At 36.4% G+C, this 15,964-nt stretch overlaps 1 protein-coding gene across 4 annotated transcripts; it reads right to left on the reverse strand.

Moving 5' to 3' along the window:
- Nucleotides 1–143: 143 nt before the first annotated feature.
- Nucleotides 144–15,866, reverse strand: SERBP1 (SERPINE1 mRNA binding protein 1). 4 transcript variants are annotated; one of them, XM_080655736.1, is made up of 8 exons: nt 15,421–15,866; nt 11,799–11,949; nt 11,051–11,191; nt 10,851–10,922; nt 10,131–10,205; nt 7,128–7,305; nt 3,918–4,091; nt 144–2,324 (listed from the first exon to the last, which is right to left on the reverse strand). In XM_080655736.1, exons 1-8 carry the CDS (start codon nt 15,731–15,733, stop codon nt 2,268–2,270), a joined length of 1,161 nt encoding a protein of 386 aa, XP_080511862.1. In that variant the 5' UTR covers nt 15,734–15,866; the 3' UTR covers nt 144–2,267. The 4 variants fall into 4 exon arrangements, with proteins under 4 accessions (XP_080511862.1, XP_080511860.1, XP_080511859.1 ...); XM_080655734.1 differs by having other exon boundaries at nt 10,131–10,250; nt 15,421–15,860; XM_080655733.1 differs by having other exon boundaries at nt 10,131–10,250; nt 10,851–10,940; nt 15,421–15,851.
- Nucleotides 15,867–15,964: the final 98 nt, after the last annotated feature.

Below are 15,964 nucleotides of genomic sequence, written 5' to 3' on the forward strand. Positions count from 1 at the left end.
TAGGCATCCCTCCCAGATAAACAAAATCTAAGCATAAGGTAAAAAATGAAATATGAGCATTATCTTTGGGGTGCACACACAGGCCAGAAAACACATGACGATAAATGGGTTCCTATTTGATTGTTTTTATGACTTTTAAGAAGTGAGCATGAAAATAAAATCTTTATTTTCAGTCATTACCCACCAATAAAAGAAAGTTAGGTTCACAGTTTTAGCTTGACACAAAGTGAACTAGGAGGCAAATTTACATCCATCAGATACAACTAATGGACCAACTTTTTAAAGTTCAGGCTATTGTGAAAGCTTGCAACGTATCAGATATTGCTGTGTATTCTCTACTGACAAAATGCCAGCAATGGCTGACAGCGAGTGGAACTTGTGAAGTGTTAAAAGCAGGTGTTTTCTATATGTTGCTAGAAATCAAGAGGTTTATAAGCAGGTTTCAAGTCCAGAAATGAGTTAAGATGAAAAGTCCAAACACACTAACTTAGGAGGGATCAAGAGTCCATATGGACTAATTTAACACTTGCCTCTGGGTAGCAGTTATGTTGGTAAATATAAAATTATATTAGACATTAGCACCAGTACAGAACACACTCTGCATAAGATCCAAATCACCAGCACAAGTTATTCATCAATAAAAACCAATTACCTCCTTCCTAGTAAGATGTCAAGCTAGTAGGTAACTAGGTTAAAAAATCTAATTCAAATGAATAACTTTTGTACTGTACATCTCTTTTGGAAGTATATGGGAGAACTAATCGGCAAACAGCAGACATTTTAAGATTTTCAATATTTTAAAAACTGGACATTACCACACATAGGTAGAAAAATTACTGAAAATGAGTGACAAAAATTTTTAAAGCTAAATAAAATTCCTTTTTTCTGCTTAAAAATAAATATGGCAGAAGATTTTTAAAAAAAATCCTAGGAAACCTGTTTATTGATCATTCTCTCCATGTTTACTAAGTGCGTTGACACTCCCATTCAGGAATCCATTATTAACCTACTTTTCTAATGTAGGATGAGGTAAAAGATACTTATTATTTTCTATGGAACAGTCATTTATCAACTTAAGACCAAAGCTAACAGCAATATAAGAAATTAGGCAACAATAAGATTTTTGGCTTATATTTCATGGGTGGTGCTGCTGTTCCAACCTTAGAAAGTAAAGCTGTCTGCTTTCCAAATTCCAAAAAGTAACACACTCCCACATCTTACCATACTAATCAGGCCCTTTGGTTTCTTTAGAACGGGAAGGGATAAAGGATCGTTGATTATGGGTATATAATTTTGATTTGGGACCTTTCACAAACAAATCATATCAAGTGGCCAGAAGCAGTTTAAAATAATATGAATTAACCAAATCAACTTTGTTATCCCCACCCTGTTGGAGGGGGAAAAGCCCAACACCCATAAAAACTATTTCACCTGAAAGGATGTGTTTTTCAACAATAAGTCGTTTAAACAACTTTCCATTAGACTGTAAGGTAACTAGTTTGGTTTTGAAATGGGAAAGTCACACACTTTCAAATATAGTTGAAATTGTCAATCAATTATAAATTGAACTTAATGAACTATGCAGGAGCGAGGATTAATAAACCAATGTGCTTTGAATTTGTTCAAGTCTGATATTTCTGTATATAAAGATTTAGCATATAACAGCTATCATGAGAAGTGAATAAGGATTTTCCCCAGAAATAAAAATATTAAAACTAAGTTAAAATACGTAAAGTCATTAGTATTCCACATAGCATAAATTTTGACAATCAGAGTTTACATGTCCCAGTTGACCATATGTGTAAATGCAAAGCAGGTACTAAAACGGATATTATGTCCAATATTTAAAACCAGTTTGTAACTGGGGGAACATCTAAATCCTTAATTAAAAAACACAAATGAAGTGAAAGCTTTAAACTGGTACACATGTTCACACCTATATTTCAAGTTTGGAAATGCATATTTGCAAGCAGCAATACAAAATATCCATGAAGTAATGCATAATCTCTGAAAATTATGAAAACATCCCTGCTACCAATACATTTCTAAATACAAAACTGACTACCATATTTGTTACTTCTGTGTAGCGAGAGAAGTTCATTTTCAAAACAGATAAAATTCAGTCTGTAGGTGTGAATGGTATGAATGACAGTCTCTTTTTTTTTTTTTTTTTTTTTTAATTTCTTAGACGGTTGGGATCCTTAAGCATGCAAAACCTCAGAGAAGTAGGGTCCACAAAGGAACCAGGGTTATCTTATGGCATCCAGTTAAGCCAGAGCTGGGAATGCCTCTGGGTCATCTACATCAGGAGCAGACGCACTTGACTGAAAAAGAAACAAACCATAATTAATAATGCTCAAACCTTGAAAATAAATCGCCAGTGTCTACATGTAGACACAGAACTCTAAAATATCTTGAAGTTAAAATACTAATTAAATACTCAAATGTGTCAATCCTTTTACTTAAAGGCAAAATTATGGATCAGACTAGGGCCACAAATATTTGCAATGAATCTTGCCCTGCATTTCTATCAAGATCTAGGAAAATTCCCTAGTAACAGCCTGGGTTATTTTATTTTTCTAATACTCATACAAGTGGATTCATATGGGGTATGTGTGGAAATTCTTACTTTGTTAAGCATTCCTGTATTTTCTCCATTTGCTAAATAATAATGGCATTAATTTGAAAGCAAACCGATTATAATTATTTTAAGCAGCACATTCATCAATATTAGAATGGGACCCAAATGCCAAACGCTACTTATAACGTACAAATAACAAAAACAAACAAACATTGGCTTTGAAAGCACCTGGTATCAGGGGAAGAAACAGAAACAAAGTATCACTACATTGGTGGTTTACTGGTGACCATAAAATCTGTAATATTTAAACTGCCACTATAATCAAACACTGGCAGACCCAATCAAGCAAATGGGTCCCCCAATTTGTGTTATCAGTTGTTCGGAATTCAGGAGGACATCATGATTATATACTAGACAGACAATAAGAGACAATGAACTAAAAGGTTTTCTCTAATTAATTTAGTTTAATAATATCTAGACATTAAAAGCTTGAACTTTGACATCAGACAGATTAGAGCTCAAATCTATCAATTACTAGGGCTTATATCAAAATATTTCATAAGAACTTATTATGTGTTGTACACTATATGCAAGGCACTGAAGATGACAAAATGAATCCCACCTCTTACATAACCATCTAGTAAAAAAAAAATCAAGAACTAAAAAGGTGTTCACTAGGCCATTATCTAGTGAGTTTCACACAATTAACGATAGACACAAAGGTTATGTTAAACTGAGACCTAAGAATCGGTGACGGCAAAGGATGTAGGTTGGCATTTCAGGTAGACCTTGTCAAAGGCCAAGAGTTAACTTGGTTCCCTGTACTGAATTCCTCTTCTGTAAAATGGGGATGTCAACATATGGGGATGTCAACATAGTAACGTGAATCAAATGACACAGCACATAAAATGCCTAGCATAGCACCATGACCAGCACCTAATTAAGTATTCAATAAAGTGTGGTAATTTAATTCTACCGGCAACACTCTTTAGTCATTTTAACACTTTTAAAAATTTATAACCAAAAATGTCATTTCTTAAAAAAAAAAAATTTTTTTTTACTTAATGATTTTAGAGAAGAGGGACAAATGGAGGTGGGAGACAGATAAACATTGACTTGTTCTACTTATTTATCCATTCATTGGTTGATACTTGTATATACCCCGACTAGGGATTGAACCCAAAACCTTGACATATTAGGACAACACTTTAATCGAGTACCCAGCCAGGGGTCTACCTGTTTTCCTTCCACTTATGTCCCCCAAAGGACTTTAAGCAGTAAATTTACCAAAAGAGGTCCTTGAATTACTTAAAAGGACAAAATATTTAAAACTTACCTTGTCAGTCCTGCTGCCTCGGTTTGGACGTCCACCACGCCCACGGCCACCTCGTCCTCCCCTGCCACCACGTCCTGGGCGGCCAAGGTCTCCAAAATTGATCTCCAACTGAGACGTTATATCATTTGCTGGCTTCCGGAAATGATGGTCCATAACCGAATCTTCAGCGTGAGCCTGAAAATTTAAGTAAAGGCCACTGGATGATTACTAGGCAAGTAATGCTGCAAATTTCAGAATGAGCTTTCTTCTGGGCCAAGCGGTTGATCATCAACCTATGAAACAGGAGGTCAAGGTTTCATTCCTGGTCAGTCAGGGCACATGCCCGGGTTGCAGGCTTGATCCCCAGTGGGAGGGGGTGGGTGCAGGAGGCAGCCAATTAATGATTTTCTCTCATCATCGATGTTTCTATCTCTATCTCCCTCTCTGAATTCAATAAAAGTATACTTAAAAAAATTACAGGTGATACAAGTCTCAATTAGAGGTATCTAATCACAACCACTCAAGTGACTGGGCCTCTTCTCAAACCTAATGAATCATAATCTTTACCAGTACATTTAAAATATGCCTTTCAGATTAGAATTCCCATCAAGGAACCCCTGATAAAGACATGGATAGCGTGTAAGGTTCCTATTATTGATAATACTGAATCTCTTTATAAGTTCTAAAGAAAACTTTACTCTTTATTCTTCCAACCATGAGTTAAGAAATTGTGTACAGACTTCTGTTCATACACAGCTTTTATATTGTTCTTTCATATAAATAGGAGAGCTACAGATTCAAGTGAATCACAACTTTACATAAGGGAACCTTGAAAAGCTGCACCCAAATAAAACATATCAAAGGAACCATCTTAAAAATGAAAATGTCATGTCTGTGAAATCCAGATCCTACACTTTGTATTTATATAATAAGCTACATGACCCATTCTGCAAAAAACAAACAAAAACACCAGAGAATTTTATACTGCTTAATACCCGACTTCTTATATATATTTGGGATGAATGAGTTTTAATCTTTGAATTGGAAACTTTTCTTATACATTAAGGTACATTTTAATTTTTCTCCAACCATATATATATATATATGAGTGTGTGTGTATGTGTGTGTGTGTGTATACACACACACACTATTCTCTTTTCTGGAGGAATATGAAAATTTTGTTCTAAATATCTTACCATATTACAATTGTTAATAACTACCCTTAAAGTACAAATAAATGTTATATTTGTATCCATGCTTTCATCCCTTTATCATCTAATACTGAATTAAGTGTCAGATCAACCTAATTTAAAGGCAATAGAAGGCTTTGTAAAGAAGCCTAAAAGATATGTAAGTCCACAAAATTGCTAGCAAATTAAAGGCAATTATATATACTAATTGTCTAATTTTTAAATGTTTGCTATGGCAAAGCAATCTCAATCTATTAATCAGAAGCTTTTACAATTTTCTAGAGCACAGAAACAAAAAAAAGTCTAAGCTGATATACTACTGAAACAATCTAAAAGGTTTTACTACAATATAAAGGAAGTCTGAATGTTGAGGACACATCCCTAACCTTTGAGTAACTAGTAGGATAAATTGGCAAAGTATATGAACGTGTCTTGATAGTGAAAATATGTTGGTTTTAAAGTTATTCATAACCAATTTCACATTTTATAGTTTCAAAAATATCTAATCATATACATCACCTTGTATAATTATTTCTGAAAAGCACACTGGAAAATACTTAAAACTATGATACCTGACCTAGTCAATAAAATACATGAAGAGTATTCAGGGTATTACTGACTCATCTAAAATTATATCACAATTTTGTGTGTGTCTTGTTCTGGAGAAAAGTTCTGTCAGGACCTCATAACAGTTACAAATAATTGTCTCAAAGGTGCCCAATAAACCTCATATTAACCTAAGTAGTTTAATTATTAGTTCAACAATCTCCTCAAGGAGAACTTTCAAAGTTCTTTAATCTGAAATCCTATTTGTTTTACCCAGATATACAAAACTGCAAGCACTACGAAAAAATAGCCACATGTTCTAAATGAAGCAAACTGTTTTTTTTTTCTATGTGACTTGACACTTAAAAGACAATGTCCTCATTTATACTATTTTTATAGACTGTTTTTAAAAAACACCTCTAAATCTAGAAAAATATTTAAAACTCTTCAACCTGTTTCATTTCAAAATGTTTCCAAGTTTGCTTCACAACTATTTTTTAAGGAAAATTAAAATGTATTAAGATCTTTTTTTTTTAAATATATTTTTATTGATTTTTTACAGAGAGGAAGGAAGAGGGACAGACAGTCAGAAACATCGATGAGAGAGAAACATCGATCAGCTGCCTCCTGCACACCTCCCACTGGGGATGTGCCCGCAACCAAGCCACATGCCCCTGACCGGAATCGAACCTGGGACCCTTCAGTCCGCAGGCTGACGCTCTATCCACTGAGCCAAACCGGTCCTGGCAAAATGTATTAAGATCTTATTGCATCTTTTTATTACAGGTTGCCTTCATAACATTTTACCTTTATGACTAAAATCTCATACTTACACAAGCTCTAGAAAGGATGTAGCAATGGGACATTCCTCTAAGAATGTGCCCCAAGACTTAAGCAGAAGATGCCAAAACAAAAGCCATCAACATATCTTTCTCATTAGTTTCCATGTTTTGTAAATAAAGGAAACCTATAAATTAATTTCCTGGTCTTTACACATCATTCCTCAATAAAGAAGGGTAGTACCATTTATTGAAGAGTCCTGACCATATATATGGCATAGGCAGACAGTTTCAAGTATTAAATACTGTATAAAGGCACTCATTTTATTGTAGGTTAACCACATGAAAATGCCAACCTTTCAATCTAATATAAGTCCTTGAATTTAGGCATGATTTTTAAAAATATCATCACAACTTTGAAAAGACCTACTGTATTTATGAAATATACTAATTGTAAGGTATATATTGACTAACAGCTTCTGAGGGTGGAGGGGGGCTACCAGATTAAAAAGAACAACAGATAGAAGGACTAAATTTCTTAAAATATGCAGTTTATTTGGTAATGCAGTTTATTTTCCTTTTAGAACAATTTACCTAATCCAGTGACACCATGTAAAGCTTTTCTTTTTTATAGATTATAAAAACAAAAATTATAAATGTGTTGAATTGTCAAGACACACCTAAAAATTTTCAAATACCACAAAAATTAATCTTACCTCTTCACTCTTTGACTTATGAAGAACAAATCCCTTCTTCCACTGACCATCAGCACCTTCATTTGGTTTCCGTATATTAAATTCTACTTTTGCCCGGTCCTTATTTTGAATAGCCTTCCACTCATCCAAAGTCATTTCTTTTGGACCCTCTTCCTTTACTTCTTCAACTTCGTTTTCCCTGTGAAAAGATGTTTAAATTTTATACCTACTAGGTGGCTGACAAAAATCTGTGTTACTTATAAGTAAGAAGTTAAATCTTGTTAATCTTTTAGGGAAAATTATCCAAGGATGGAAGGATCATAATTTTTGTAACCCAATGGCTAACATTAATTTGGTAGACACCACGTAGTCAATGCTTGTTGTATTAGTGAAAGTATGGATAAGTAAAAAAAAAAAAAAAAAAAAAAAAAAATACAATTCTTCATAAACTTTTAAATGCTCATCTATCAGTAATACAACCTGGAATTGGATTTATCAAACAAAGAGAAACATCCATTGGTTGCCTCCCATACACGCCCCAATTGGGATTGAACCTGTGACCTAGGTATGTGCCCTGACAGAAAACCAAGCCCGCGACCTCCTTGGTGCATGGGATGATGCTCCAACCAAGCCTGCCCGCTGGGGCTAACATACACATTTCTTAAAACACTACTTTCTCTTAAAACCGTACCGTTACATAATTAAAATATTTGGCCTAACTTCTCCTAAAACATTTTTAATTTCCCACAATACATAACTTATAACATGTTATCATCTAGAATGCCAGTGAACAACACTTCACATTCTAAATATAAAAAGAACTGTTCCTCTATCCTTTATTTTAGGATAACACTGATGGCAAAAAAAAAAAAAAAAAAGAATCTTTAAAAGCCAAGTTTATAACAAATCCTGGATTCTATATATGCCAACTTTCAAACCAATCTGAGTGTGGGTGGGAGACTGAGGTTTCACTAGAAATAAAACTCTCCACAAAACATATTGGTTTCAATACTTAATAATGAATTAGTTATTTCCAAATGTAATTCTTGGATTATAACTATTATATGAGTTTCCCTTTTTGCAGAAAGAAAGCCTAGAAATCCATTATTTTAATCTAGTATCAATTTCCAATTGTCACCAAACAAGTTGTTTGCTATTTTGGGAGCTCTGCTTCTTTCCAAAGATAGCAGGTGATCCAGTTAGCCTTAGAGCTCAAATATCTCCCTCTTCTATGCTACTCTGTACAGTCTGACTAATCCTACCTTAAAATTTCATGTTTACATTGAATTGATGAGATTTGGATGTGAGGTCCAGCTGTCAGTTTACAGATGAGAAAGCCAAGAAAAAAAGTCCTAGTTACTCCTAAGTTGTGACACAGCCAAGAATGTAACGTAACTCAGCACATTTTGTCACGTGGAACCAGGACACCTACCTTCAAGGATTGTTGTAAGGATCAAGTGAGACAAGACAAAAGCTCTGGAAACTATATATAAGGGAGTCAAAGTCAGCCAAGCACTGCTTTATAAATTTGTATTTCCATATTCAAGATACAGTACTATGTTTAGATTCTCTCCACTCTGCTCTTAATACCATCATTATAATCTTCTTTAGACCAAATACCCTCAATTTCATGCCTGGGTTCTGAATTAAGGATTTGCTTCCAATACCCTATCAATAATGCATGATTTCCTTCTGGTAGACATTTATAATCATTGCAGGTCACACTTAAGGTGATTTAAATATGGGCTCTTATTAAAGGAAGAACGGTTGTATTGGCATTGTGAAGCACTCAATATTACATAAGGATCATTTAACTCATCCACAATTTCACTGTTTACCAAATAAAATTATTATTCTATATAGTTTCATATAAATGAATTTGTCTAAGTTCAACATCATTTAAACACCATGTATTTTTTCTGTTTCCAATAATAGCAAATGTATTATTCCTTATTCCAATAAACCCATGGAATATGAAACCCTAATCATTAGTAATAGTTCACTGTAAGAGCAATTCTTCCTTAAGAAAAAGCACAGTTTAGAAAAGCTTCTCCTCCCTGATTGATTTGAATATGCCCCGGTTAAGAATTAGACCCAAGTAATCTATAATGCAAGACTTTAAACCACAATACCATAAGAAATGACTGGCATATAATTTCTGCTTTGACTGATGGAAAATAGAGAAAGGCATTAAATTATTTCTACCAGCTTAACTTGAAACTTTAAAACTCTCTCACCCTTGAACAAAAACTTCAAAACCAGGTTTTCTACCTAAAAAGACTCTCAACACAGACAATGAACATGATTAAGCAAGCTAGCGAGTAACATTCTGGCATTTGCTCTCCTCATATATTTTAAAGCAAATCAATAATGCTATGTTCCAAATTCAATGTTGATGGAAAATAAATTTCAAAGAGGCGGAATCTTAAAGTAGTCACGTTTCCTAGTTTTAAGCTGTCTCAAAAAATAAAACCTGCAGTTAGAGTCCAAAGTACTTTGAACTATTAGTTCTAAATACTACAAATTCTCTTTATTCAACCATTTGGTCTAATTTTTAGTAACCCCCAATTTCAGATTCTAATTCTCACCTATTCGATGTCTCTGGACAAGCTATCACTTGAATTATCCATTACTTATATATTTATTAGCATTATCTCTATCAAGTAAGGTTAGGTAAAATGCATAGCATCTTATTCCTATTTTCTATTTTGAGGTCACAACAGTTAATTTTTGTGCTTGGGGATAGCAGGTTTTACTATCTTCCCTTATTTTTTTAAGATAGCAATGGTAATTTTAAATAGAAATAACCATTTCTATTTTTCAAATCACTAGAGCCCAATATACCAACATATACATGTATAAAACACTCCTCTATATAAACACTACTTGATGAATTGGGGTACCATGAAAGTCTCTTCTGTTAAAAAGCCATCAAGTAACAGAATTAAACCTATAGACTTTCTTGGTAAAAATCCAAACTGATTTCAGTGACGGAGCATTACCATTATACATAAAACAACTTACTTATTTTCAGTGTCTGCAACTGGATGTTCTTCACCTTCAGGTGTTTCCTCAGTCACATTTGGTTGCTCCAAGTCACTGCAATTATAAGATATTTGTTTCTGAATGTATTTTGGGGACTCTCTAAGGAAAGAAAGAAAAAGAAAGGCATCTAGGTCCATTTACATGTAGCTGAAGAATTCATTATACAAAATTATTTTAAAATCCTCACATTCCCTAAGTAAGAGTCTTTTCCTACTAAATGTATACTCCAGTAGACCTTTTAAGAGGATATAATTTAAAAATGTATATTGATCCAAGTTATAGTACTTTACTCAAAAAGTAACAGGACAGAAGTTAGTTTTAAAATAATGTCTCACTTGCTTATCAAATTTTTCTAATAACCACAAGGGTCAATAGCTACAAACTATTAAAGACACAGAAATAAGAATACCCAAATAACTTCAATGCAGGGTTTCAGAAAAAGCTATTTATCCGTATGAAAAGAAAAACTGATAACACATATACGGAAATATAAAAAAATTGGTCACTTGATACAACTATAATATAAACATAGCCAACAAGAGATAGTTATCTTTTATGGGAGATATACAAGATATTTAGCTGTAAGAGCTATTCCATTCTTGTCCCAGGGACAAGTAATATTTAAGAGTTATGGGTGAGCCTCTAATAAGGTATAGGATCAATTTTATGAAAATTATTTTTAAAAATCAGAATACCAACGTTAATTCATCTTTGACAGTTCCCCAGTTGTGAGATCCGCTACCTCCACGTTTGTCCTCGTGCTTCAGGCCACTGTAATGTGAGAAAGAACTAACAAAACTGAGTTAACATAATACTCTTTAATTCTAGAAATTCAAAGTTAGTTTTATTAAAAAAAGTAGACTCAAATATAATATAATAAAAACCAATATAAGACTTACGATCTATCACTTCCACTATGCCTATCAAATTCACGTTTGCCACGAGAGTCAAATCCATCTCCTCGGCCCATTCCGCGTCCACGTCCTCCTCGACCTCTTCCAAGACCACCCCGGCCTCGGATAGGCCGGTCAATAATCGGTCTACAACAAATAAAGATTATATACATCCCAGGTTTCCAGAAAAAAGAATAGGGAAATTCATTCAAAGACTCAAAAATACAGGAATACATTTATTGGCTCATAAGCCAACAGTCAAACTATGTTTTAGAAAATTCAAAACCATCTATTTCTAAACACATAAAGGAACTAAAAACTAGGAAGCTACTCCCACCACAAGAACATTAATTTTACATCATCTAAAACTTGTAAGTGCACATACTTTTTGTTATTCATTTTACATAATAATCTAATAAAACTACTATTCATCAATACATTTAATAATTAAAATAAACAAATCTAACCTGCATAATGAGTAATCTGCTTTGCTATAAACAATACAACAGAACTTTCCTGTTAACATCTGGGGATAGCAAGAAAAAGAAATTGTCTATCAATTCAACTAAGTGTTTCAATATAAGGAATCTAAGGTTGAACACTAAAAACTATTGAAATAACAATTCAGATGTTTCTCTGAAAAACTGATAAACATAACAAGCCACACTGCTACCTAAGCAATTATTACCAATTTATAGTTTTGTGTTGACTCTATAAACTGACAAAACATGAAGAGATTTGAAAAAAATCTTGCCTATCAACTGAAAATTCTCCTCCTTCACCCTTTTCTTCAAGTGGCTTTTCAAATCGTCTTTCACGAGGTGGTCGCCGTTCTGGTCTCCTATCAATTATTTTCCCTTCACCCTGAAGTTGTTGATCAGGTCTTCTTCCAACACGTCTTATTCCTAAAATGATAAATAACCAACATTAAGCAAATTATTTTTGCAACTCAAAAAAATTTAGGCCTAGACTTAAAAAGGTACCTTGTTAATCTTCGGGTCCCCTAACTAGCACATACTGTTGAAAAAGGCAAACACTGGGAATATCTAAAGTGGAACAAAGTACTTTAGAGAAACTCCTATTTTAAACAAACTTGTTTCAAACTTCTATCTAGTTTGTCAAGTCACTTTCACTCCCTAAAAGCATTCTCTGCAACTGACCTGGAAGTTAACTGGGTAGCAGCCATTATTCCTCTCACTTTTTCAAATGCCAGTCTCTTACTTTAAAATTCTAAATTTAACAGCCATTCATAAATAATAACCAAGAAAATCCATACACATTCACATTCACCAGATAAGGACCCTAAAAAAATTTTTTTTAAGTAAAGGCCACACTTTTAGTTTACATAATCTGGAGGGGGGAAAAAACACCTCAAGAGTAAAAAGAAGACTGATAATTCCATGAAATTACAAAATTGAAAGGAAAACAAATAGCATCTAGGATTACATATCCACAGTCTAAAATAGCTATTTAATCAGAAAAAAAATACCTCCTCTATTAGTGTTTACGTTTGTTTTATACACACTACACCTAACAGAAAAACTGTTATGCAATCTCTAAAATACTCGATATTTTACTATTATGGATGGAGAACATTTCTTTTGGTTTGTTCTTACCAGTGCATTTACCCTGTTAGTATCTAATGCCAAGAAGCAATCAATATGCATTACTGGTGGCCTTAAGAATAACTAGATTGATGGTTAAACTCATGTCTGTAAAATTTCAGGTATGCCGTAATTCCCAAACCACAATTTCTGACAAAGCCAAACAGCAGCCAAGGAACTGTTTTTATAACAAGATCTTAAGTTGATTTACCCTGGTTCTTTCTAAGAAAGTGGAACACAATCAAGACTCATCCAATTGTTCAGGTGCTTGTAACTAGAGTAAAACAGTAAATACCAAACTCCTTGATGAAATTTTAAAGTCCATTCCACATAAACTCTCAGTATGGGCACATTGTTAGATCGTACACCAAGGCATCTTAAATAAATTTCATCAGAGCTCAAGTGTATTGGGGTGGAGCTTGGAACCAGTCTTTGTAATGATATCCAAGCCAAACACACCCAAATGAACAATGGCTTATTTCCCCACCCAATATTCAATATTAGGCTTACAGAATCTAAAAAACTTACCAAATATATTCACCCAATAGTCATCATTTAAAAATGCATGCTTCTCTTGATATATTTAGCAGTACTTGCAAGCTCACTTGATTTTCACTAGTTAACAGGCTTTTAATTAAAAACAAAAAAAAAATCACATTGGTCTATACTCAGTGATAGTCTGTGGTGTCAATTCTTAAGTTCTTCAAATGGACAAAAGACTAGCTACAAAGCTAATTCTTAAAATACGAACATTATAGATCTAGGATAGTCTAGCACTGTACCAGGACCTTTCTTCAAAAGCACAGAACACATGATCAGGCTAACTATCCTTCCCACTTCAGGAGGCAGACTTTGTAAGTCCCTTTCCCCAATGCCCACAACATCAACTGACAGCAGGATCGCAAAATGAGTATTTTTCATTCAATGTTTTCCCTTTATTTATAAATTTGTTTTATGCAATTTAAAGTTAGGAGTGCTCTGAAATACTGATCTAAGGAAAATGTTGATAGCTAATATGGGAGATTTCCCAAAGACTACTGAATTATAAATTTATGAAGCAATTCCCTACCTTTGTAACTTAAAATACTAGTTTCCAGGTAAGAGCTTATTTCAAAGATGGGCTTTATGATCAAAACAACTGAGGGATTTCAAACATGCTTCACCCTTTGAACGTTCAAAATGGGTGAACACACCTACTTTGCACATTTTAGACTTACACTGCAGACTCAATTTTTTCATGTGCTTTCTTGGGATTACTCTGATCAAAGAGGTAAAGATGAGCAGTTTAAATAATTACACAAGCTATTCAAACGAGTGTTCCTTAACACAGAAATTAAACGATTTATTCAGTTGTGCTACAGGTTGCTCTAAGTCTTAGTTGACAAAACAGGTATTTGGCTTACTCGGTGTACACATGCTTTCTAATACAACAACTTGTGCTTCCCCCAACCTGTAATTTTAGTACAGGAATTCTTTTGTTTTATTCACCACCTAGTTTTTTATGTCAAAACCTCACAGAAGTTCTAGTTAAGAAAACAAAACAAAACAACAAAAAACCCCACATCACCAAAACCCCAAACCAAAATATAATACACGTGTTTAAATTAAAAAAAAAGAAGAGAAAAAGAAAATTAGTTGAATGCTAACGAATCCAACTTAAAGCTAATGAGAAACAACTCCTTTCCGGAGCACGTGGCAGCAAAGCGAAATTTCAACCAATATAGAAAACCAACCAAGATTTGGAGCTTGGCTATTTACTATGGATCCCGTATGCTTTTTCTTGCCCCCAACTGTTTTGCCTTTTCCATTCACCACAAAAGACAAACACGTAATGAGTGAGAACGCAAAATTCAAGCTTCAGACACTCCTGTGAAGTGTCCAGCGTGACCTGGAAGCAGCTATAACCCGCCGCCAATGAAATGCCGACCATGCTGCCCGCACGTGTGGAGAGAAAGCTACACTCAAAAGAGCTCCCTGCTTCTGCTTGGACGAACATGACAGCCCGTGCACCGCTTTCACCACGAGGTCGGGGCCGAGCCACACCACCTGAAGCACGGGGTGCGGGGGCGGAGAAAGGGTCGCGACGGGAGGACGACCCTCAGGACTCCCGAAAGAGCCCCTCTTCATTCAGAATCCCCGCGTCTGCGTCATCGAATGCTGCCAAATTTCTCCCCTTCCCAACAGCTTAACTCACTCTAGCAACTTGCTAAGTTTAAAATAGTGGAGAGGGTGTGTGTGTGTGGGGGGGGGGGGGGTGGTACAATGAGGCGCATGAGGCACCTAAAGCAGGTAATTACTCCGCAGTACCCGACCCCCAGCTTCTCACTGGGGCCCCCCGCACCATGGTGGGACAAGATGGCAGGACAGCAGCCTAAACCAGACTACCGCACCTCGGAGCAGCACTGAGAGAGAGAGAGCTCTGAGCGGGAGGGAGCCGGGGACCCCACGCTTCCCGGGAACCTCAGGCCAACACCCGCCGGCGGGATCCGGCGGGAAGGCAACAGCCGCCAGGATCCCGAGCACGCTGAGGGCGGCTCGCCTCCGGGCCGCGCTCCTCCGCTCAGAACCTGAGGCGGGAACCCTGCAGGAGGTGGTTTGAACTCGAGGCTACCACGCTCGCAGGACCGGGCTTTGGTCATGTGGGGGGAACGGGAGGAAATCGCGGCAGAACCTCCCGCGGACGCTCGGAGCCCGAGGAGCAAGTGGTGGCCGCAATTCTGCCCCGCTCCTTCCCTCACGCCGGGTCTTCCCCACCTTCCACCACAGACTTACCTTCTTTCTTAAGCGCCACGGGCGGCTGCGTCTCCTCTTTCTTGTCAGCCACGCCGACGTTGGACGGCAGCGGGTTCTTGCGTTCTTTCTGGGACTCTTTACGCAGCTGTTTGCCTGCCGCATTGGAGTTGGTCTGGGCTGCGGCCTGAGCTGCGCTCTTAGCCCCAGGGCCCCCAACACCGCCCCCGCCGGCTTCTTTTTTCTTGTTCTCTGCTGCCTTCAACACCTCGAAGGGGTCCGATTCGTCGTCAAATAACTGGTCGAATCGGTTGGTGACCACGCAGCCGAAGCCTTCCTGTAAATGCCCAGGCATGATGGTGGCTCGGCGGCGCGTTCCTCCACGGATTGCAGCGGGCCGCGCCGAGCCAGGAGCGCCTGCTTCAGCTCTTCCCACAAGATGGCCGAGCCGAGAGAGGGGGGCCGTCTTCTCTTCCGGTGCCAGGCACACATCCGGGAGCGGCCGGCGCCGCAGGGCACCATGGGGTATGTAGGCCAGAGTTGCTTTTACCGAGAAGGTTCCCGACACCGGGACTATAATTCCCAG

Source organism: Plecotus auritus, assembly GCF_963455305.1.
Source record: "Plecotus auritus genome assembly, chromosome: 2".
NCBI lineage: Eukaryota > Metazoa > Chordata > Mammalia > Chiroptera > Vespertilionidae > Plecotus > Plecotus auritus.

Bases quoted from the DNA above. Each gene is read 5' to 3' on its own strand.
- SERBP1 (XM_080655733.1), bottom strand. From the start codon at position 15,733: ATGCCTGGGCATTTACAGGAAGGCTTCGGCTGCGTGGTCACCAACCGA. The intron at 11,950-15,420 runs GTAAGTCTGTGG...TTATCATTTTAG, and splicing joins CGTGGCGCTTAAGAAAGAAG to GAATAAGACGTGTTGGAAGA. The intron at 10,941-11,050 runs GTAAGTCTTATA...CAGTTTTGTTAG, and splicing joins CATAGTGGAAGTGATAGATC to TTCTTTCTCACATTACAGTG.